The sequence below is a fragment of the Abramis brama genome (genome assembly GCF_963993115.1).
Source record: "Abramis brama genome assembly, chromosome: 14".
NCBI lineage: Eukaryota > Metazoa > Chordata > Actinopteri > Cypriniformes > Leuciscidae > Abramis > Abramis brama.
Window position 1 is genome coordinate 34,027,132 of NC_139976.1, and position 25,527 is coordinate 34,052,658.

At 38.2% G+C, this 25,527-nt stretch overlaps 1 protein-coding gene across 1 annotated transcript in view; it reads left to right on the forward strand.

The window, feature by feature from the left end:
* LOC311096681 (transient receptor potential cation channel subfamily M member 4-like) overlaps positions 1-25,527 on the forward strand; it is a 41,504-nt gene that overhangs the window by 10,144 nt on the left and 5,833 nt on the right. The window contains exons 3-22 of the mRNA XM_084135983.1: positions 39-216; positions 2,507-2,687; positions 3,359-3,528; positions 5,295-5,463; positions 6,857-6,921; positions 7,005-7,238; positions 7,344-7,446; positions 7,587-7,708; positions 8,986-9,222; positions 10,042-10,143; positions 10,270-10,398; positions 11,352-11,481; positions 11,572-11,717; positions 11,813-11,925; positions 13,621-13,725; positions 13,820-13,866; positions 14,019-14,254; positions 15,292-15,407; positions 24,430-24,562; positions 25,265-25,439. Of these exons, the coding sequence (XP_083992109.1) occupies positions 39-216; positions 2,507-2,687; positions 3,359-3,528; positions 5,295-5,463; positions 6,857-6,921; positions 7,005-7,238; positions 7,344-7,446; positions 7,587-7,708; positions 8,986-9,222; positions 10,042-10,143; positions 10,270-10,398; positions 11,352-11,481; positions 11,572-11,717; positions 11,813-11,925; positions 13,621-13,725; positions 13,820-13,866; positions 14,019-14,254; positions 15,292-15,407; positions 24,430-24,562; positions 25,265-25,439 (2,891 nt within the window). The remainder of the gene's footprint in view (positions 1-38; positions 217-2,506; positions 2,688-3,358; positions 3,529-5,294; positions 5,464-6,856; positions 6,922-7,004; positions 7,239-7,343; positions 7,447-7,586; positions 7,709-8,985; positions 9,223-10,041; positions 10,144-10,269; positions 10,399-11,351; positions 11,482-11,571; positions 11,718-11,812; positions 11,926-13,620; positions 13,726-13,819; positions 13,867-14,018; positions 14,255-15,291; positions 15,408-24,429; positions 24,563-25,264; positions 25,440-25,527) is intronic.

A 25,527-nucleotide genomic window follows, 5' to 3' on the forward strand; every position in this document is an offset into this window, starting at 1 on the left:
CTTGTTAGATTCCTTCTGATCCGTCTGTTGTTTTGTAGCAATGGTGGTTTGTGTCAGTGTGGGTCCACGCGAGACACACACCCCTCAGCGGCCCTGGGCGATAACTTCAGCACAGCCATGGTCAGTCACTGGGACAGCACACAGCACTCCTCCGAACAGCCCACAGACGCCTATGGAGAGCTGGAGTTTGCTGGGGCCGGCAAGAAACACAGCTATGTGAGTACCTCTCCATTGTGGATGGGCTGTATATGAGCTGTATGAGCTATAAAGTTATAGATATTAGTGATCTGGATCACATGGAAAATAGAGATTATAGAGAATACACTTTGGTAAACAAGCAAACCAACTTTCCAATAGCAGCTGGCTGCAGACTTGCACTTACACTCTCAGACTTGCACGCTCTTTTTATTGACGTCACTTGCAGAGGAAGCGCAGATGACTGTCTGCAGCCAGACCCTTCTAGGAAAAAAGTTCTTCTAATATTGTGCTGGAATTCTGTGTAAAAATGTATATAAATAATTTTCACTTATGTTTTTTTTTCAATTGCTAACAAGCATTGGTCAATACAGAAGCCACATTTTCAAAACTATTCACACATTCAATGAAACAGAAGTCTATGCAAACCAGACTGTGAGTGTGAATTATTTTTCATTGCTTTCGCACAAAATGCATTCAATGACCACATTTCCTAAAATCCATGAACACTTTTGTCAAACACTATATATTCTCAGCACATTTTTGAATGCTAACACACTGCTTACAAAACTGATATAAGCACATTCAAATCAGAATGATGGCAAACTCTGTGCATTTTTACAGGAATTATATTGAAATATAAAATCTTTGCAGAATATTTACAATGAAATTAAATAATAATTAATACAAACACAACTAATTGCAATTTCATCTGAAAGCCAACCCAGGTGTCCTATTTTTGGTCTCTATTACAGTAGTATTTTTTTTTTCAGTCATCTTTTGGTAAATCATGATGGCTTCAGAATGATTTTTTTGTTTGGAAACATGGATCAAGGAAGACACATTAGTGAGAAAAGAAGAGTAGCCCATCCATCCTTCCATTAATCCATCCAAAGCACTTGTCATGTGTAGGGTCGTGGGGAGACTGGAGTCTTTCCCATCATCTCGGATCCTGGATTCCGATGCACCGCTCAACGAGTGACCTAGTGGTGGTGTGGATGGTGTTATACCGTCGTTCTTGCTCAGTTCTCGGTCTCGCCGAGAAGCAGCCCGTTTACTCTTCCAGCCTCGAAATCCTGGTATAACGCACTCTCCCGGAGGATGCGTGCGTCATGGGTAGATCCAGGCCATCTCGCCACCAAATTAAAGATTTTATAATTGGCGTCACAAGCAATCTGCACATTGATTGAATGGTATCCCTTGCGGTTGACATACAGATACTCATGCTCAGATGGTGCCTGGATCTGGACGTGAGTCCCATCGATGCAGCCCACAATACCAGGAATGTGGGGATGCCTCAGTGGGGAGGTGAGCAGATCGCGGAAGGCGACGGCTCAGTGCCAGTGACACTCTGCGGATGGCCCGACATGCGGTGGATTTGTGGACATTAATCATGTCTCCAACAGTGTTTTGAAACGAACCATTTGCATAAAAACGTAGCGCTATTAACAGCTGTAATGCTGGTGGCAATGCTGCGTTGTGGTTCGATACATACTGTAAGTCGGGTGACAGCTCTTCAAGAAGTTCATATATATCCCTCCGACAGAATCGAAACCTCTCTATCAGCTCCTCATCATTGTAAATGTCCAATGGATTGCTTCTGTCCCTAATAACTCTCTCCCGTCTAAAAGCCCGCTCATTGTAAAGTCTGTGTATAAGGCGCGAGAGTAAGTCTTTACTGCTGAGTTATCAAGTGGTTACTATAGAAACAAAATCTATCGGATAACGGCTATTAACGCTATTATATGCCTAGATTTTGAATTTACGTATTCATATTCACACTCACAGGCAAACTTACAGTCTCCAATTCACCTGTCCTGTATATCTTTGGATTCTGTGTTGACCAACGTCAGCACAGAGAAAACATACAAACTCCACACAGAAAGAATTGTCACATAGTTGTAGATGCAGACGATGACAAAGAAGATTATGTTAAAAGTGTTTAATTGGTTGTGTGACGTGACGTCTGTGAGGTGTGGCTGGACAAGGCTGCTGTTATCCTCTGGTTTGCCCACGGAACACGGATCCATTCGTCCACGCCGCAAAGTTGATGTAATTTTCAAGGGTCCAGCAGGGATTTCCACGGGGCATGACGAAGGGAAAACTTTTCCATTTTTGGTACATCATTGTCATGTAAACGTACCCTAAATTTGGTTTTCATATTACAAAAAGATTTAATATCAATCAACCCCTGGGACATAAAAATTGCCCAAAAAAATTGCCCACAAATCAGTAGCTTGTTTCTGTATCTTACAGTTGCTTCTCGCCATTGATTCCCGTTTTGATCTCAATCCCCTTCTCTTTATCCCAGTTTTTGCGTCTCTCCAGCACCGCTGATTCTTCCAGGGTCTTCAATATCATGAGGGAGCATTGGAAACTGCCGCAGCCCAACCTGGTGGTGTCAGTGGTCGGTGGTGAGAAAAAGTCAGAGGTCAAGACCTGGGTGCGAGAGGTGCTGAGGCAGGGGCTGGTTAAAGCTGCACAGAGTACAGGTATCGTCTTCTCTCCACACTTAATATTGTTCATATCTGTTTTCATGTTTTTCATACATTTCCATGCTATACAAAGGTTTGCATTATGCTACTTTCAGAACGGTGTTAAAGTTGTGATATCAGAGTAGAAGTTTTGATTGCCAGACTGTGATTTGTGAAAAGGTTTGCCTTGCGACTCTTTGTTCGTAAATGTCATACCTGAAATGATCGATGAGCAACCGAAAATTGCATGACCACAGTGATTTGAGCAAACTTCAACTCTGCCTTCTATTGTAAACTGACAAGATGCAAGAAGTATGAATATGAATCATACATGCATGTCTAGAGTAACTGCAAGTCATTAAAGACCCATAAATTCCTGCAGGATTATTTATTTCATCAACCTGGTGTATGTCTGGAAGGTCGCCCAGCAAGTTCTTCTCTGTGTGTATATAATAAAAAAAAATTACGTTTCAATTTAACAGTTTAACAGTTTACTGCAATTTAACAGGTCTGTGGTCTGTGACAGGTAAAACAAAATCTTTTTGTTTTACAAAACAAAAGCAGCAAAAATATATAAAAAACAATAAAATATAATAATTCATAAGAATTATGACTAGTAAATATCATCAATTAAATAAAAAAAGTAGATTTTGTATGTGGCTTACAAATACCTTATACATTACATATAGGTGCATGGATCATAACCGGAGGGCTGATGGAAGGCCTCGGCAGGTGTGTAGGACAAGCTGTGAAAGATTATGCCACTGCAACGTCTTCTGTCACTCTCAGTAAAGTGGTACTTATTGGCATCGCTCCCTGGGGCCTGGTGAAGAATCGGGAACAGCTCGTCAACCCTGAGGTAACGCAACTTAAAAAAATAAACAGTCCTGGTGAGAATCATTGGCACCCTAACAAAGAATGAACAAAGAAGCCTGTGAAGAAAAATCTGCATTAATCCTGTTGATCTCTTTTAAAAAAATCACAAAAATTTTACCTTTCATTGAAGTAAAACAGTTGGAAAATGTGGGGGACATCTCATTATGAAATGTTTTTCTCCAATACACATTAGCCACAATTATTGGCACCCTTTTATTCAATACTTTTTGCAACCTCCTTTTGCCGAGATAACAGCTCTTCTCCTATAAATCCTGGTGAGGTTGAAGAACACCTGACGAGATCAGTGATCAGTGACCCATTTTTGTGTTGGTTTTGATGTTTGTTTTGGATCATTGTCTTGATGGAAGATTCAACCATGGCCCATGATAAGATTTCTATAAGAGGCAGTCAGGTTTTGATTTTTTTTTTATCTGTTGGTATTTGACTGAATCCATGATGCCATGTATCTCAAAAATATGTCCAGATCCTCCGGAAGTAAAATAGGCTCACAGCAGTATATTTATTATTTAATTGTACACATGGGGGTACCATTTTATGCATGTGTGCACCAAACCCATCTGGTGGGTTTGCTGCCAAAAAGCTCTTTTTGTTCCAGTCGTGTCTGGCAACTGAATATGCTGGAGTTTGTTTTTGGATGAGAGCAGAGGATTTCTCAAACAACTTGTGATGTTTTTTGTTTTTTTTAAGGTTTCCAATACTCAACTAATTTCTGCAATTTTCCAGCTGTGATCCTTGAAGAGTCTTTGGCCACCCGAACTGTCCTCCTTACTTGTATAAGACAATGTAGACATGCGTTCTCTTCCAGACAGATTCATAACATCTCCTGTTTTGGAACTTAATTATTGCCCTGATGTTGTAAATGGGAATTTTAAATCCTTTAGCTATTTTTTTACAGCCACTTTTCATTTTGTGAAGCTCAACATCTTTTGCTGCACATCAGAACTACATTTCAGTCATGACAAATCCCGGAAAAGTTTTAGCATGTTATTGAATATGGCAATGTTGATGCATTTGGTCTTGGCGGACTAGATCTGCTACACTGCTGCTGCTGAGCAAGTATGGACTTGCTACTGCTAACAGATACACAGACACGCTGCTGTGAGCATGTAAGATTTGCTGCTGCTGCTACTGCATAAATAGACATGCATATGTCCCGTAGCAGATCTAGGCAGGTGGAGCTGGGGGAGGTGGAGGGTTTCAGAGGAACTCTGATAGGGCGATGCAGGACTAACTTACAACAAACACTGACCCAGACTATTTAAACATTGAGCAAGCAATCTTACTGGCTGTAGGATCAGCAGAGGCCAATCAGCTTGTGCCAATGTGGCAATAGTGTGATTGCTTGCAGATGGCCGGTAAATGACCTATCAGCCTGTGCCCTCTAGAGTTTCATAACTGAACTAGTTATTCTTCTATTTAATTTTTTTTTAATCATTGTGATGTATGATCTATGGAATTTGGCCTTTGTGTTACCTCATATTTATACTCTTCATGGCTCAACAATCTCATGCTCCTAGTCACCCTGGTGTGCTAAAAATGTGTAAATATGGTAGATTCTTCAGAGATATTTTATTCATAAAAATTTCCAGGGGTACCAATAAGTCCACATGCTATGTACTGCATAGAGCAGTTGGTGTATGCAATTTCCCAATTTGAAGATAAACTACCATTCCATACTGCATTTGCATATGGTCTTTCAGAACAACAGTGTCTCATTCTTTCTCTTAGGGAAGTTTCCCTGCAAAGTATTTAGTCAAAAACGGAGCACGGGACTCTTGCCATCTGGATAATAATTACAAGGCATTCCTTCTGGTGGATGATGGGACCATAGGGCGTAAAGGTGGTGAGGTCGCTTTCAGAGCGCGTCTGGAAGATTACATTTCACGTCAGCGCACAGGTACAAATAGGCATTTTACGTGCTTATGTGCTTTACGGCATTAAACTTGATGTTCATGAGATACTTATGTTTAATAGAATTTTACTGATGTAGAGATGAGTTTACATAATATGGTTTCATTGCAGTTATTTCATTGAACTGGAGTGCAACACGGTAACTAGCAAATACTTGGTTTGAACAAGGGAGGCCAGCCCGTTCTCATCCTAGGGCGTCATATATTGACGCTTTTGACATTTCGTCGACATCGAACGCACATGGCACCCTTTAGCGTCAATATGAGACGCAGATAGAAATGGGCCAGAAGGCGCCTCCTAGTGGTCTAACCCTACACTAGACCTAAACCTACCCATAACTGAACAAAGCTCTGTGCGTGTCATATTGACGCTAAAGGGTGCCATGTGCGTTCGATGTCGACGAAATGTCAAAAGCGTCAGTATATGACGCCCAAGGATGAGAATGCGTTGATGAAAAATCTAGGCCAAGGCTTAAATTTTTGGCCACCTAATGGCTATTTTGGGTGTATTACAAGAGAATACCAAACTTTTAGTGTAAAAGGCTACTAGGCGAACCATTCAGAAAGTGTTCGTAGAAGGTCATGTGAAGGTTTATTTTGACAAAGTATGACATTAGTAAGAGTTCAGTGATTCAGAGAACTGAAATATTAATGATAATCAATGAAAATGAATTCATTAATGTATATATATATAATATATATAATATATATAATATATATATATGTGTGTGTGTGTGTGTATTAGGGCTAGGTGATAATCGCAATAAAATTTACGTCGATAACGATGATAAGTTGTGGACATTTTTACTCTGTATGGATTAATCAAACAGTCTATCACACAGCGGAAATAAACGCGACAACAGCCAGTCAGTGAATGTTGCTAATTTCACTGAAACTGAAACTAAAACTCAAAGATATTCACGACAAACTGTCAAAAATAAAAGTTCGGTTTAACTTCAAGAAATTATGACATGATATGACATGATATGATTAAATTGGTAAAGTTTATTTAAATTTGTATTAAATCATAAAACACAGAATCCCCCCCAAAAAAAGAATTTAGAGAAAAATAAAGTTGATTTCATGGGGGGCCTAAATTAAAAGGTAGCCACTCTGTGAAGTTTAATTGTGAACAAACAAGTTTACATTTTTACATTCATTCTCAAGGTCTAACAAATATTTGGAAAGCATTTCCTACCCCATTAATGGAAAAAAGTATTTTTTGATGATAATATTTTTGGCCATATCGCCCAGCCCTATGTATGTACAGTATATATGTGTGCATTATATTTTAAGGTGAAGATCTGTTTAATAAAAGCATCGAGGACTATATACTTACATACAGGACTATATACTAAAAAAACACAATCTTATGTGCAGGCAGTGCAAGTATTGACATTCCTGTTCTGAATATGCTGATATCTGGAGAAGCTTCCTTGCTGGAGGTGAGCAGATTCCAGTTTAATTACATGCACAACGTCCTCAGTCCTATCTCTTAATTCTCTCTTACAATATTTCTTCATTTCAGGCATTAGATATCTCTCTGAAGAATTCCATGCCCTGGTTGGTCTTGGCTGGTTCGGGGGGGCTTGCCAATCTTGTGTGTGACATCGTGGAGAACGTGCAATCTGCTCCGATGCCCTCAACTGGAGGAGCAGAGAAGGAGGAAGGGACTCCCAACATGGAGCTTAGAGAACGATTGGCGGAGAAACTAAAGATATACTTTCCTTCAGAGCTGGAGATGGACAAACAAGTTGACAGGGTAAATGTTACACTCTTTACTCGATCAAACATCAAAATACTAAAAATGAATTGTTTTTTTAGTGCTGTTTTTTCTTCCTGTTGTTGCTTGGCTGGTACCTGAAAGGTTTTAAGCATCTACCAAAACAAAGACCTCATCTGCATTTATAATGTGGAACAGGAAGGAGCGGATGATTTTGACACTGTGATGCTTAAAGTCCTTGTTAAAGGTAAACTTTAAACTGTTTATTACAGTGTTTCTGCATCTCTTCAACTTGGAACCCCTTCGGTCTACAGTGGAACTATTTATAAAATCTTTTTCTGTATATCATTTTTGCTCTCCCTCTCTTTGTTTGCGTGTGTGTGTTAGCGAGTAAAAAACATGCTATGGGCAATTCTAATCCCTATACTGATGAGTTGAGGCTTGCTGTAACATGGAACAGAGTGGACATTGCCAAGAGTGAACTCTTCAATGGAAACATCGACTGGAAGGTAGAGGATTGTGGGAAATATACTGTAAATGAGCTTTTAAACAAGGGCTAGTTGTCGAGTGCTCCTGTACTTTAAACAGTACAGCAGGGCTCTCGAAAAGCCAGAGTCATGGGTTTGATTTCCAGAGAATACTTGAACTGATTACAGGTATACCTCAATTATAAATATAAAAAGTCAAAAATATAAAAGTCAATTTGGATAAAGTGGCAAAATTTTAAATATCTAAAGGAGAACATAATAATGATTCGATTGAAAATAATGGCTAATGCGATGGTTGGTATAAACCTACCAACATCTGTTGCCATGATTGTTGGAATGACTTATCGCAAGAGGAAAAAATTACGTTTTAGTCACATAACATCGGTTAATGGAAACACCGTCATTTCGCAATAGTTTTTAATCGACATTTAGAAAAAATCACGAAAGTTTTGCGCAAATCTGTAATGGAAACGCGCCAGTCTATATCAACACTTATGTTGTCTAGAGGGTGAGCGGAGCAAACAGCTTTGCCTTTTGTTTACATTGAGGCAACAACATTGTAATTGTAACTGGCATTGGAACTGTTAATAGAAAACTCAAGAATAGAAGACATACTTAAATGTTGTGATCCACAAACAACAGATTGTCCTGACAAAGTGGGAACTGCTCCATTTGAGGAGAAGCTTTTGAGAGTAGCCTGCATTGTACTCTATAAGTTCCTGGAAGCTGTTCTCTGTAACATGTTCTGCGCACAGATAAACATTGGGGTTATAATGTTCAGGAGCAGTGGTTAAAATCAATTTTATCCACTCTAAGTTTGTCAGCATTAGATATAATAATGAGTTTTGTAAACGGAGTGGAAAAAACTCTTTGGCAGCGACCACACTGTCTTCTCTAGCACAGCTCAACCAGGCCTTGTCCGCTTTTCTGCTTATTCGGAGGGCGGGGATTATTTAAATTAGGAACATTATGACTTCACAAAGCCCGGAAAAAATGCATTCTAGTCCAAACAAGTCATTCGTTGTAGTTCTTGGAAAGTGGATTCTGTTAAATAAAATATCTCTCTTTGGAGTGGACTTTTAGCTTCGTAACCTTGCAGATCCTTTTTTATGCTCAAACAGCAACATTACACACTAACTAAAGTTAAAAAAGTGGAAATCATAATAGGACCCCTTTAAATAGTAGTAATATTTCACAATAAGACAGTTTTTACTATATTTTTGATCAAATAAATGCAGCCTTGGTGAGTTTTTCTGGTATGTGGTGATAACCTGGTATTTCTTTCCTGGCACATGCAGTACGATGATCTGAAAGATTCCATGACTGACGCGCTGATGAACAATAAACCCCAGTTTGTACGTCTCTTCATTGATCATGGTCTGAACATTTTGAACTACCTGACCTACGAAAAACTGGAAGATCTTTACAACTCCATCCCTGACAACAGCCAGGTCGGCAAACTGCTGCAGAATATCCTGAAGGAGCGCAAGAACGAGTCCAGCAATGATAAGAAATACAGCATTAGCATTTATGAGGTGAGATCTTAAAATTATTACAAAATTACAAATATCGGCAGGTTAATTAGTGTATTACCCCTCTATAGTAACACCCACTGGAGGGCATAACTAGGATTTCCCTTGCTACTTGCAAGTTATTCTTACCAGTTTTGTACTTGTATACTATACTTATACATACTATATTCAGGCAAGCAGATGAGCCCAGAATATGAACGCAACACGCTAACTTGCATGTTAAGCATTTTCCCATTGAAAACAATTATAAAGAAAATGCGTATGTGGCTTAATGCATTAAGGCAGTGATACTGGAGGACCAAATTCAGTATACACCTCCTTATTGATAAAAATACTCTTTACAGGCAAGCAGATGAACCCATAATATGAACGAAACATGTAAAGTTTCATGTTAAGGGTTTTCCCTTTGAAAACTATTATAAAGTTAACTCATAACATGAAATTTATTGTGTTGTGTTCATATTCTGGGCTTATCTGCTTGCTTGTAAAAATAATGCATCATCAATAAGATTTACACTGAATCTGATCTTTTAAAATCACTAAGTATATTAAGCGATTTTTACGTTAAGCATTGTAGAATGTCTCAATGTTTTTTAATGAAATACTGTGATGGGGGCTGTATATGGATCATAACTGCCCAAAACTTGCAGTTTGTTCACATATCTTTGTTTTTCTTCTTTTGAGAGGTAAATGTTTGTGGATCGAAACTGTTGCAAAATTGCCAGGCCTGTGCTGCAGTTCTTTAGATGTTTTGCCCGCTAGTCATGTGACTGAAAACTTTGAATATGCGCTGTTGTAAATTTCACTGATTTCTCATCCCAGGTGTCCCAACTGCTGGAGTATCTGTTAGGAGATGTATGCCAGCCCTTCTACAAGTCTGTACTAATGGTGGACACTTGTTCTACCAAAAGAAAAGCTTTCAAGGTACCAGACTTAGTACCTAGTACCTTAGAATTTAGACCTGTCTAGTCTGAATATTCATTTTTTTTCCCATTCTTCCATGTCTGCTCAGTCCCCAAAAATAAAATGTCTTTAAAAACCACCCTTCAGAAAGCATGCCAGGTCCTGCAGGGGGAGTGTGTCTATCGGAAGAAGCAGTGTCAGCACGCGTGGTTATGTCTCTTCATCTGGGCAGTGCTGCAGAACTGGAGTGAGATGGCCATCTTCTGCTGGGAAATGGTAACATGCTTCTGATGAGTTGTCAGTTTTTATCGATAATATGTTCTGTCATTATTAGTCATATTGGATATTTAATTGTTTTATATTTAGATTACATGTGCTGTCTTTGAAAACTCACTTAAAGTTAATATTCAACCAAATTTATTAACTGTCAAAGTAAGATCTTTAGCAAACCTCAAAATGAATATCACACATCTCGGGTGTGTGATTTTTTTAAAAATCTTTTAAATTATTATTATTATTTTTTTATATTGTCGCAAAATGCAAATTGTATTTTCACACAGTTTTCCATATAAAGTTTGATTTATATTTTATACAACTTTATCAACATACATACATTATACTTGCGTAAAGCGATATATTTTTTAATAAACCTCAACTGCTTGACTTTTTTTTATTTTTAACTTTACCTGCATTAATACAGTACACTCACATAAAACTATTTATACTATATAGCAAATCTCAACTGCTTGACTTTTATTTAATCTTAAAATGTAATTGTTATCACCCAGCTCTTTATATAAAGTTGAATATAAAAGTATGTCCAATGTTATCCGTATGTGTACAGCAATATACACTATATAGCAAAAATCAACTGCTTGATTGCTGCAAAATTGTTATCGCTGTATTATTGCTAGATTAACTATATTATCACCAAGCTCTAATCTTCTAAATGCAACTATGTGGCATGAAGATATTAAAATATTTGAAACATTAACATCATTTTCTGAAATGCTTTGAAACAATGTGTATTGAGAAAAGCTCAGTACAAATTAATTTGTATTATTTATGTATTTGTATATGTATAATGCCTAAATTTACTTTTAGCATTTAAAATGACCAATTTTAGTTTTACTAAACAGTAAGGAATCCTTATTTGTCAGCCATATATAAAAAGTGAAATGTATAAAAGGAAATGCTCTGCTTTGATCTGTACTGCTGTTCTCTCTCAGTGCGGCGAGTCGGTACTGACGGCTCTGGGAGGATGTAAACTGTTGAGGGAGCTGTCTAAACAGGGGATTGAGACAGAGGCCAAGCTTTCCATTAAGGATTTGGCCCAGAAGTTTGAGAATATGGCTCACGGTATGATGGGTGAAAATATTCAGTTTTTGGCATCCTATAAACGTTCTAGTGATTAAACCCTCTGTTTCCTTTCCTGGCATTTTTCGACAGATGTGTTTAGCATGTGCTACCAAACCAAAGCAAGTGATTCCTATAAGCTACTGATTCGCAAGTCTAAAATGTGGGGTGACGCCACCTGTCTAAAGATGGCCATGGCTGCTGACGCCCGTGTTTTCTTCAGCCACGATGGAGTACAGGTCTTTTGACATGCAAACAGTCATTAATAACATTTTGTTTGGTTTTGGTAAGTGTTTTTTTCTTTTATTTTTCTTAAAGAGTCTCTTTTTTTTAGTCGATGCTGTCTCAGATCTGGTGGGGTGAGATGGAAAGAGGAACTGAGCTCTGGAAACTTGCACTGACTATGGTCATTCCTCCTCTCTGCTACACCAACCTCATCAAATTCAGGTCAGTACGTCAACCATGTAACTTTCCGGTAACACTTTAAAATAAGGTTGCATTAGAGAACATTAGTTAATGCATTAACTAACGTTAAAGGTGCTCTAAGCGATGTCACACGTTTTTTTTGTCACATACAGCAAACATCTCCTCACTATCCACTAGCTGCCTGTCCCCTGAACACACTGTAAAAAAAAAACACGGTCTCTGTAGACAGCCCAGGCTCCACAAACGGCAACAAAAACAAACTGGCCCAGCCTGGGCCACGAAACATAACAAACAGTGTTCCAGCCAATAACCGACAATAATGGTTTGGGGGTGGGGGGTTAGTGCACATGCACATGGGGGGGGGGGGAGAGAAGCATGAAGAGGGAGGTTAGCTAGAGGAGAGATGTCCTAGACAACGACTAACGTTAGAATTACATTCTCTTGAATTTTAATATTGCCGACACACGACCAAAGAAACGACGTTCCGATGAACAAAGAGCAAAGAAGAGGGAAAAGGAGAAGGAACGTGCGAAGTCCCAAATTTACATCGGAAAAGACTTCGAAAGGTGGCGAGAACTCCGTCGGCAGAAGGGCTTCCAATCCGACATTCAAGTGGCTCTGTTTTTGATGGACAGGTGGGTAAATCCAGTCTGGCGTTCATGACTGTTTCAGGAAGCACGGAAGGGGGGGATACGGGATGAGGAGGAGGGAGGGTCGAGCTAGCCTCCATTTTGTTTGACAATATTTCAAATGTCAACAAGAAGTGACGTCACCCAACATTGCTTAGATCACCTTTAACAATGATCATTTTAATTCAGATCATCAGTATTTATTATTTGTTAATGAATAAAAAATACAACTGCTCATTGTTAGTTGATGTTAGCATGCACAGGTCTGTTAAATATTATTAACTGATAAAACTTTTGATTTTAATGTGTTAGTAAATGTTGAAATTAACATTAACCAAGATTAATAAATGCATTAAAAGTATTTTTCATTGTTAATACCAATGTTGGTCATTTTATGTGACAGGATGGAGTAAGAGACAAACCAACTAATGTTACAAATCATCACCGAATTCCAATCCATTACTAATATTTGCAGAAATTTGACCCGAACAGAACTCGAGTTTACAAAATTTTGGCATTCCATAAATATGATCCTATGTTGTGAGGAAACTGAAAGAATTTTGAACAAACTTGAAGATTACATTTTTAAGGTTTTTAGCTCCCATCTGGGTCATAAAAGACCTGAACAACTATTTCAAAAGTGACAGTGAAGACATTTATAATGTTACAAAATATGTCTATTTAATAAATTTAATAAATAAATGCAAATAAATGCTGTTAATTTAACTGTCTCAAATAATTATGAAAAAAGCACTTCCACAAAAATGTCAAGCAGCACAACTGTTTTCAACATTGATGATAACAATTATAAGAAATGTTATCCGAGCATCAAATCAGCAAATAAGAATGATTTCTGAAAGATCATTCGACACTGAAGACTGGAGTAATGATGCTGAAAATTCAGCTTTGCATCACAGGAATAAATTACATTTTAGAATATATTCAAATAGAAACCAGTTATTTTAATTGGTAATAATATTTCACAATATAATATGCTTTTACTGTATTTTTGGTTAAATAAATGCAGCCTTGGTGAGCAGAAGAGACTTCTTTCAGTTTATTTTTTTACATTTTTTATTTCTCACAGGAAAGAGAATCACGGGGAAGACAAATCGGTGATGGTACCTCCACCCTCAGCAACAGACTGTCACTACACAGAAACTGTCTTCTCCTTCAATGACATCAAACACCAGTAAATTAGCTTTTATTTAATACATCATACTTAAATATAAGATCTCTGTAGACAAAAATACCTTTATCTGTGATCTTCTTATGATATTTACCAGTGAAGCCGAGCAAGAGGACTCAAATAATATCAGACGACCAACAAAAGGTTTGACTGTTCAGTTTGAAACCCATGGGTTAATGAACAATTTTCACAGAGATTTGTTCATTAATTGTGTTTTTTTGGTCTTTTAATTTGATTGGGTTGATCGAAACTTGTTGCCCTTATTACTTTTCCCTGTTTCTTCCTTCCTGTAACAGGTACTCTTGCACACGGCAAACCTAAGCAGCCCTTTCTGGTTTCCCGCTGGAGGCAGTACTGGTACGCTCCTGTCACTTCATTTATCGGCAACGTTTTGATGTACTTCCTGTTCCTGTTTCTGTACGCCTACGTGCTATTGGTCGACTTCAAGCCACCTCCCCCTCATGGTCCTGCCCCTTCAGAGTATGTGCTGTATTTCTGGGTTTTCACTATCGTGTGTGAGGAGATTCGAGAGGTAGGTGCCGACACGGGTGCTTCACTTGTAAAAAATCGGCTTACAAATGATCAGTGTTGGGGGTAACGCATTACAACTAATGCCAGTTACGTAATCAGATTACTTCTTTCAAGTGACTAGTAAAAAAACTTTTAAATTTACAACAAAGTTATTTTTTCAAATAAATAATTAAATTAACTTTTGTTTTCCCATTTATTGAGTGACAGCTCACTTGCCTTCATGTTGGGTAAATGCAGAGGCTTTTTGTGCGCAGATACTAAACATGATACTATAGTTTTTGAGTTTCATAGTACATGTTGTTGTAGTTCTAGACTACAGATATACTCACATACAGTATTGTTCTAATTAAATAAAACAAGGAAATGCAAACTCAGAAAACTATGCAAACCTGCAATAATTAAATGTTAAATAACACAAATATACTTTATGTATTAAATATCACTTTATTAACCAATGTCTTTGTTACTGACCTTTGATGATCCAGTTCCACCATACAAATCAGAAAAAATTACTTTAGTTAAACATCACATTTGTGTTTCTTTTTTTTTTTTTTTAATCCTATTCTTCTGTGATCCAGAATGGGTTTGAGAGCCTCTACTGTACAGGCTTGAATTTGCATTTCCTTCAGCCTGAGGCTATTCATTTGACTTCTGCTGTGAAAGGGCCTTTACTTTTGCTAAAAATAGAACCTTTTTTGTTGTTATTTATAAACAAACAAGCGAGCTCAGGCCAGGTGAGAAAAAGTAACGCAAAAGTAATTGCTTTTAATAAATAAATTTAATAATTAAAAGCATTACTTTTCATAAGTAGCCTAACTAAGTAACGCAATTAGTAACTTTTTTAGGGAGTAACGCAATACTGCATAATTTAATATGATATAATACAATACAATACAATATTATATAATATAACATTACTTTTAAAAGTAACGTTCCCCAGCACTGCAAGTGATACAAAGAAATGAGAAGGAGATTTTCAGTTGAGTATAATGATTAATCCATCCATTCATTCTACTTTCTCCTGTCTTTCATTCCCAGGCGTTCATTGTGGGCAGTAAGACATTTACTCAGAGTTTGATGCTGTATGCTCAGGATGTGTGGAATAAGTGTGATGTTCTTGCCATCGCTCTCTTCATTGCTGGTCTGTGCTGCAGGTAATGGCCCTTGACAGTCCTGCAAGTTTTCATAAAAAATATTAAGCAGCAAAAAAGTTTTTAACATTGCTAAAAATAAGAAATGTTTCTTGAGCAGCAAATCAGCATATGTGACCCTGTACCACAAAACCAGTCACAAGTAGCACAGTTATATTTGTGGCAATAGTCAACAATACACTGTATGGGTCAAAATTATAGTTTTTTTTTATGCCAAAAATCATTAGGATATTAAATAAAGATCTTAAAGAAATAATAAAGAAAATAAAGAAATATTTTGTAAATTTCCTACTGTAAATATATATTAAAAAATAAATTGTGAGTGGATGCAGCTAAATTGTGAACATAAATGGACAACTTTAAAGGCGATTTTCGCAATATTTCGATTTTTTTGCACCCTCAGATTGTATCTCGGCCAAATATTGTCCTATCCTATGTCCTACACCATGCACCAATGGAAAGTTTATCTAATCAGCTTTCAGATAATGTATAAATCTCAATTAAAAATTTTTTACCCTTGTGACTGGTTTTGTGGTCCAGGGTCACATATTAGAATGATTTCTGAAGGATCATGTGACACGGAAGACTGGAGTAATGATGCTGAAATGTGGAAGTAAAATAATGCCAAATGTTTTTTAAACAAAAAAGCCTGTTGAATTGCACTACTTGAAAAAAATAGGCATTGCATTAAACATGCTTGCATTTTAATGCATTGTATTTTTAGGGCTTGCATTTTTATGGGCTGAAATTCAACATGGTTGAATATTTAAGCTGTGAATATTTCAATTAAAAACATTTCAAACACATTTTCATTATTAAAAATTCAATAATCCATATTCACCTTTCATATTTCACTTCCAAACTATTCAAACTGTTTAAAAATATTCAATATTCAACAGGCATTTTTTGGTCTATTTTATTTCGCTTTGCAAATTCGCTTCCACAAATTCAGTGGTTCAAATTCGACAGTAAATTCAACATTGACATCCAGGAACTGCAGGAAAAGCAGTAGATTGCCGAGCATACTCTCCATCTGCTGTTAGTCTACCTCACCGGCAGGAGGTGCAAGCGCGTGTTTTTGACGAAGACCAGCAACAGTTAGAGAAAGCCATTCATTCATAAAACTCATTTACAGCAATGTAAGTGTATTTGTGATTATTATGAAGACGGTTTTATGTTAAACTCAGTGTCTTCACGGTTACTTTTCCTGTGTAGCCTACATGCATCTTTCTCTACCGTGAACGAGATTATAATGTTATTCCCCGATGCGGATATACAGATCCAATGTTACATTTTTGAGGTTGACATATATTTCTCTTGGTTGTTTAGTTGCCTTAACTTTATATTGTGGCAATGTGCTGCATGCAGGCTATTAGGGTTTCCCTCAATACTTAAGGATTCCCCTGCTGGACATATAAAACGCTTAACGTAGCTTAATGGACTAATTACAGTGATATAAAAGACCAAACTTGCAGGCAAGCAGGTGGACTCAGAATAATGCGCAAATGCTGAGCGTTTCCCAGTGATAGACTGGCATAAAGTTGGCTTGACGTTGGACATTCACACATTTAGGGACCGTCTCTAAAGTGTATACAACATTGGTATACACGTTTCTCACTTCAATTGAACTTAGTCATAAAACCAACTGTAAAGTTAGTTTAGTGTCAGGCATAATGCGCACCCTTTGGATTTTTGATATTTATTCAAATAAATTTAAGTTTGCTATTGAAGTTAGAAACGTATGCCAATGTTGTATGCAACTTTGGAGACGGTCATTTAGCAGACGCTTTTATCCAAAGCGATTTACAGTTAAACTACCAATAGGAGGACAACAATACGCAAGTGCTATGACTCTTCCCAGTTTAAGCTAATGCAATACAATATATATATATACACTCACCTAAAGGATTATTAGGAACACCTGTTCAATTTCTCATTAATGCAATTATCTAATCAACCAATCACATGGCAGTTGCTTCAATGCATTTAGGGGTGTGGTCCTGGTCAAGACAATCTCCTGAACTCCAAACTGAATGTCAGAATGGGAAAGAAAGGTGATTTAAGCAATTTTGAGCGTGGCATGGTTGTTGGTGCCAGACGGGCCGGTCTGAGTATTTCAGAATCTGCTCAGTTACTGGGATTTTCACGCACAACCATTTCTAGGGTTTACAAAGAATGGTGTGAAAAGGAAAAAACATCCAGTATGCGGCAGTCCTGTGGGCGAAAATGCCTTGTTGATGCTAGAGGTCAGAGGAGAATGGGCCGACTGATTCAAGCTGATAGAAGAGCAACTTTGACTGAAATAACCACTCGTTACAACCGAGGTATGCAGCAAAGCATTTGTGAAGCCACAACACGCACAACCTTGAGGCGGATGGGCTACAACAGCAGAAGACCCCACCGGGTACCACTCATCTCCACTACAAATAGGAAAAAGAGGCTACAATTTGCACGAGCTCACCAAAATGGGACAGTTGAAGACTGGAAAAATGTTGCCTGGTCTGATGAGTCTCGATTTCTGTTGAGACATTCAGATGGTAGAGTCAGAATTTGGCGTAAACAGAATGAGAACATGGATCCATCATGCCTTGTTACCACTGTGCAGGCTGGTGGTGGTGGTGTAATGGTGTGGGGGATGTTTTCTTGGCACACTTTTGGCCCCTTAGTGCCAATTGGGCATCGTTTAAATGCCACGGCCTACCTGAGCATTGTTTCTGACCATGTCCATCCCTTTATGACCACCATGTACCCATCCTCTGATGGCTACTTCCAGCAGGATAATGCACCATGTCACAAAGCTCAAATCATTTCAAATTGGTTTCTTGAACATGACAATGAGTTCACTGTACTAAAATGGCCCCCACAGTCACCAGGGGCCTCATTTATAAAACTTTGCGTAGGATTTGCGTCAGAAGTGGCGTACGGATGAAACATAGGACGTGCGTACGCACAGAAATATTCGGATTTCTAAAACCGTGCGCACGCACATCCTACGCAGTTTTCCCTTAATAAATCACAATCAATTCTAAATGTAGCGCAGCTTTTGCGGCTTCATGTCACGCCCATAGTTGCCCATAACTAGTCCGTGAAACGCCCACAAGTTAATATTCATCGATTGCGAAATCATGGCAAACACAGAGAGGAAAACCAAGAAACGTAACTTCACTCACGCGCAAGCGTGAAGCACATGATCAGCCATTGTGCGTCATTACGCATTGTGATGGCATCATGGCATTTTATTACCATCCATTTGATTGCATCTGACAAGCTACAGATGTGTTATGAGGATGAATTGCATAACATGCTAATATTATTGCAGAACATATTTATATATTTTTGCAAATATGTGTTAAATTGCATTTCTGTTGTAATCTTCGTTTGATTTTGTTTGTTTTACACTGCAGATCGATCAAACGAGTGTTTGTGTAGGCTGTTAATTGTAAGACTTGCTTTGTGAAGTCTTCATGTTATTTATGAGAGGCAGTATTGCCATTTCTTTTACACAACGGTCTACAGTTTCACACACTTTCACGTGTTTCTTCCATCTGCCGACGGTGTCGCCATTTCTCATTTCACCCGTGTTTGTGCGTACGCCTGGGTCAGAGTTTGCGTGAAGGACCGCACATTTTCCCGTCAAGTTTGCTTTTTATAAATACCAATTATTGCGTAGAGAGCGGCGTACGCCTTCTTTTGTGTGTACGCAACGTTTATAAATGAGGCCCCAGATCTCAACCCAATAGAGCATCTTTGGGATGTGGTGGAACGGGAGCTTCGTGCCCTGGATGTGCATCCCACAAATCTCCATCAACTGCAAGATGCTATCCTATCAATATGGGCCAACATTTCTAAAGAATGCTTTCAGCACCTTGTTGAATCAATGCCACGTAGAATTAAGGCAGTTCTGAAGGCGAAAGGGGGTCAAACACAGTATTAGTATGGTGTTCCTAATAATCCTTTAGGTGAGTGTGTGTATATATATATATATATATATATATATATGTATATATATATATATGCATATATGTATACAGTGATATGTATATGTATATATGTGTATATATGTATATATATATATATATAGAGAGAGAGAGAGAGAGAGATAGAGAGAGAGAGAGAGAGAGATAGAATAGAATAGAATAGAATAGAATAGAATAGAATAGAAGAGAAAGTGTTAGTATTAATTGATCAAGTGTTGATTTTGTGCCAGTAGCCTATATCACGAAACGCTCAGCATGAAGCGCATTAAGTTCATATTCTTAGTCCATCTGCTTGCCTGTAGCCTATATAGTAGCCTACAGCCTACATTCCAAATAAGGTGTGAGTTTGGTCTTTTATATCACTGTATTAGTTCTTAAAGGACAAATCCAGTGAAAAATGAACCTAGGGGTAATTAACACATGGTTACCGAGTCGATCGTTCCCTGCGATGCGTTTTCATGAAAATCGAATGTATAGAGTTTTATCTTTAACAGACAGTTTAATAAGAAGATACTTTATAAAGACAGTACATTACGCGTTGACATGCAGGATCCATCTTGGAAAACAGTCTCGACTAATCGAGCCACGAACGCCGTGCTACGTTAGATTTCACAAACGTAATTCCTATCGACCAGCTATCCTATCGACGGCGTTCGTGACTCGATTAGTCGAGACTGTTTTCCAAGATGGATCCTGCATGTCAACGCGTAATGTACTGTCTTTATAAAGTATCTTCTTATTAAACTGTCTGTACACTTACAAAGTTCTCAATGCTTCGGTTTGTATGTAAGGACCCTCATTATGCTACCGTGTTAGTGTGAGGCTATTTTGAGCCTTGTTAGTGGTAATAACTAGCGATTTATTTTTACTTACTCTGTGCCCCATATACTAGTGTTATGAGCTAATCTGTTTTTAAAGATAAAACTCTATACATTCGATTTTCATGAAAACGCATCGCAGGGAACGATCGACTCGGTAACCATGTGTTAATTACCCCTAGGTTCATTTTTCACTGGATTTGTCCTTTAAAGCTACATTAAAGGGCACCTATTATGCCTCTTTTTACAAGATGTAATATTGGTCTTGGGTGTCCCCAGAATGTATTTGTGAAGTTTCAGCACAAAATACCCCACAGTTAATTTATTATAACCATTTGAAAATGTCATTTTTGGGGTCTGTTTTAAAAAGAGCTGTTTTGGTGTGTACCACCTTAAATGTAAATGAGCTGCATATCCCCGCCCTGCTGGACCCAGATGATAAAGAGACTCCGGCAGAAGAAACACGAATGAGAATGGACCAAGACGTCTTGGAATGGTTATTTGATACATTTATGTACTTACAAAGTTTTAATTGCGTCCCCTTTGCATGGATGTGCAACACACACACACACACACAAATTGTGATAACGTTCGCGCAATTTTTTGAAACTACACACACACAAATACTGTGATAACGTTTGCTAAGTACTAATGTTTTCTAAATTATATTTATGCGAGGGGTGCTGTTGCGTCATGTTGACATTACTTGTCGTAGGCTACAGGTGCTTATGTGGCAAATGTGAGAAGATGGCTATACAGAACCAGAAAACAAATGCTGCAGGGAGATAGACGTTTATATACTTTCTATGGAGATAGAGCAGGTATTAATTTATTTAAATTTGTAATTGCTGCAAAAAATGATACATGACATTAAACTGTCTGACTTTGTTTGTTGAAACATCCTATGACGACGACAATAAATAGCTTTAGACGCATTTGTTGTTGAACTGGCTGACATCGACTGAAATGACTATTTGCTCAAAAATCATAAAATACACTTACTTCTTCTGGAGGTGACGTTGGATCGCGAACAGTAGGCAACGATCCACACTTGAGGATTAACTTTGACCCTCGTTCACTAAACAGTCAGTCAGAAAATGATTCTCGCAAACGTATTTAGGAAGTTTAAGTGGTGCCTTTTCTTCATAAATAAAATCCATCCGCTGTGTTTTCAGTGGCTCTGATGTCAGTGAAGACTATTATGTCCATTCTTACATCCCACAACAGAACACCTACATTTCTTAGGAGACATTACCGGCTGTCGTTGAAACAATGGCGATGGTGTACAGATCACAGAGGGCGGGGTAACCACAGTGTCAATCAAACCACGTCGATGGGGCTTGCGCAATTCTACGTCACAGTGAGAGCAATCTTAGAACAGCTCGTTCTGAGACAGTGCTTATGATTTATTGAGATTGTAAAAAAAAACACTGGGTGGATTTTTATCATTCTAGGGTGGTTTTGCTCACACACTGCCAACACACATTTATGTTCAAACACCATGTAAAAGTGAATTTTGCATAATAGGTGCCCTTTAAGCATTTTGTCCCGATGGAAGGGGAATCCTTGAATATGAGGTATTGAGGGAAACCGATTATAATCTCGTTCATGGTAGAGAAAGCTGATGACATGTAGGCTACACAGGGAAAGTAACAATGAAGTTATTGAATGAAACATAAACACAGCTTTTGTGTCTTTATCATCTTTTCCGCATATATACTGACACATATAATCATTTTCATTTTATGAATGAATGGCTTGTTCTAACTGTTGCTGGTCTTCGTCAACAACACGCGCTTTTGCACGCGCTTTTTGGTGAGGTATACTAACAGCAGATGGAGAGTATGCTCGGCAATCTACTGCTTTTCCTGCAGTTCCTGGATGTCAATGTTGAATTTACTGTCGAATTTGAACCACTGAATTTGTGGAAGCGAATTTGCAAAGCGAAATAAAATGGACCGAAAAATGCCTGTTGAATATTATAGGTTGTATTTTTAAACAGTTTGAATATTTTGGAAGTGAAATATGAAAGGTGAATATGGATTATTGAATTTTTAATAATGAAAATGTGTTTGAAATGTTTTTAATTTAAATATTCACAGTTTAAATATTCAACCATGTTGAATTTCAGCCCATAAAAATGCAAGCCCTAAAAATGCAATGCATTAAAATGCAAGCATGGTTAATGCAATGCCTATTTTTTTCAAGTAGTGCAATTCAACAGGCTTTTTTGTTTCAAAAACATTTGGCATTATTTTACTTCCATACTGAAAATTCAGCTTTGATCACAGAAATAAATTGCATGTTAAAATATATTGAAATAGAAAAGTTATTTTTTAAAAGTTTATTATATATATATACACTGCTCAAAAAAATAAAGGGAACACTTTTTAATCAGAGAATAGCATCAAGTCAGTTAAACTCCTGGGATATTGATCAGGTCAGTTAAGTAACAGAGGGGGTTGGTAATCAGTTTCAGCTGCTTTAGTGTTAATGAAATTAACAGCAGGTGCACTAGATGGGCAACAGTGAGACAACCCCCAAAACAGGAATGGTTTTACAGGTGGAGGCCACTGACATTTTTTCCCTACTCATCTTTTCAGACTGTTTTTCACCAGTTTTGCATTTGGCTAGGGTCAGTGTCACTACTGGTAGCATGAGGCGATACCTGGACCCTACAGAGGTTGCGCAGGCAGTCCAGCTCCTTCAGGATGGCTCATCAATACGTGCCATTGCCAGAAGGTTTACTGTGTCTCCCAGCACAGTCTCAAGAGCATGGAGGAGATTCCAGGAAGACAGACAGCTACTCTAGGAGAGCTGGACAGGGCCATAGAAGGTCCTTAACCCATCAGCAGGACCGGTATCAGCTCCTTTGTGCGAGGAGGAACATGATGAGCACTGCCAGAACCCTACAAAATGACCTCCAGCAGGCCACTGGTGTGAATGTCTCTGACCAAACTATCAGAAACAGACTTCATGAGGGTGGCCTGAGGGCCCGACGTCTTCTAGTGGGCCCTGTGCTCACTGCCCAGCACCAGGGAGCTCGATTGGCATTTCCCATTGAACACCAGAATTGGCAGGTCCGCCACTGGTGCCCTGTGGTTTTCACAAATGAGAGCAGGTTCACCCTGAGCATGTGACAGACAGGAAAGGGTCTGGAGAAGCCGTGGAGAATGTTATGCTGCCTGTAACATCGTTCAGCATGACCGGTTTGGTGGTGGGTCAGTGAGGGTCTGGGGAGGCATATCCATGGAGGGACGCACAGACCTCTGCAGGCTAGACAATGGCACCCTGACTGCCATTAGGTATTGGGATGAAATCCTTGGATCCATTGTCAGACCCTATGCTGGTGCAGTGGGTCCTGGGTTCCTCCTGGTGCACAACAATGCCCGGCCTCATGTGGCGAGAGCATGCAGGCAGTTCCTGGAGGATGAAGGAATGATACCATTGAAGGGCCACCACGCTCACCTGACTTACATCCAATAGAACACCTCTGGAACATTGTGTTTCGGTCCATCTGACATCACCTGGTTGCACCTCAGACTGTCCAGGAGCTCAGTGATGCGCTGGTCCAGATCTGGGAGGAAATACCCCAGGACACCATCCGTCGTCTCAGTAGGAGCATGTCCCGACGTTGTCAGGCATGCATACAAGCACGTGGGGGCCATACAAACTACTGAGAACCATTTTGAGTTGCTGCAATGAAATTTCAGCAAAATTGACAAGCCTGCTGCATCATTTTTTCACTTCGATTTCCGGGGTGTCTTTGAATTCAATCCTCTGTAGGTTGATTATTTTAATTTCCATCAAACGATGTGGCATCCTTTTGTTCATAACACATTACCCAGTTCATATTAGTATAGATATCCAGCATGATATTTTTCCCCATTGAGATCTGATGTGTTTTCAAAGTGTTCCTTTAATTTTTTTGAGCAGTGTATATATATATATATATATATATATATATATATATATACACACACACACACACACACACACACACATATACATACATACACACACACACACACACACACACATACTTTTCCCCTTTATATTTTAAAAACATGATACATTAAGTATTTTCAAGTATTGCAGGCTCTAGTAGCAGGCTATGGTGTCACAATTTAGCAGTTATCGTTTACTAAATATTCATCATACCTGTGTGCATTCTACTACACTTTTGTGTAATCAATCATCTGTATATGTGTGCCTTTGTGTCTGTCTCAGGATGTTCAATTCGTCATACAGCATGGGACGTGGTATACTGTGTATTGACTACATGGTCTTCACGCTCCGACTCATTCACATTTTCGCTGTTCACAGACAGCTGGGTCCCAAAATCATCATACTTGTCAAAATGGTGAGACAAACAGAAAAACGTTGTAGTTCTAAGTTTAGCATAAAATTAAGTGTTCAGTTAGAACCCTCCCTCAATACAAACACTGGTTCTGCCTAAAGAGGTAGAAGGACGATAGACTTTTAAAACTTTACAGCTCGGTTAAAATTTTTGGTAACACTTTAATATTAAGGTACACATATTCACTATTAACTTGTTGCTTATTAGCATGCATATTACTAGCATATTGGCTGTTCATTCATACTTATAAAGCAAATATTAATGCCTTATCCAGCATGACCATATTCTACAACTAATAGACCATTAACTTAGTTTTCATTTAATGTGTTAGTAATATGCATGTTAGTAATATGCAAGTTTATAGTGAATATGTGTACCTTAATATAAAGTGTTACCATGATTTTTGTTTGATATTAGGAATTGAGGGACAAGCTGAAATTATGTTCTGTGGTATTCAACATCATGTCACAGACTGAGTCGAAAATGGGATCATTAATTCTGTTCAAAAAATGTCTTTATTGACTTCTTTAGATACTAATATCCCACTGTGTCGAACTGTGTCAAACATTTTCCAGATGTAAAAAGTAAATTAAAATAAATAAATAAAGTAGAACATTTGAAAATACTTGAAAAATGCCGGAGACCATTATATCCACTTATATATCACTCCTCTTTCTATTTTGTATGAATGTTTTTGAACCACAGATAAAGGATGCGTTCTTCTTCTTATTCTTTCTGGCGGTGTGGCTGAGTGCGTATGGAGTGGCCAATCAAGCTCTACTATATACATACGATCCAAGCCCTACTAGAGCGTTTCGTAGAGTATTGTACAGACCATATTTGCACATATTTGGACAGATTCCTGTGGAAGAAATAGACAGTATGCTCACTTCTGATTTACACTTCACTTTACAATTAATAATATTTTGCAAGTTTTTGTTAGCATCCACTGACTATATTGTATATTT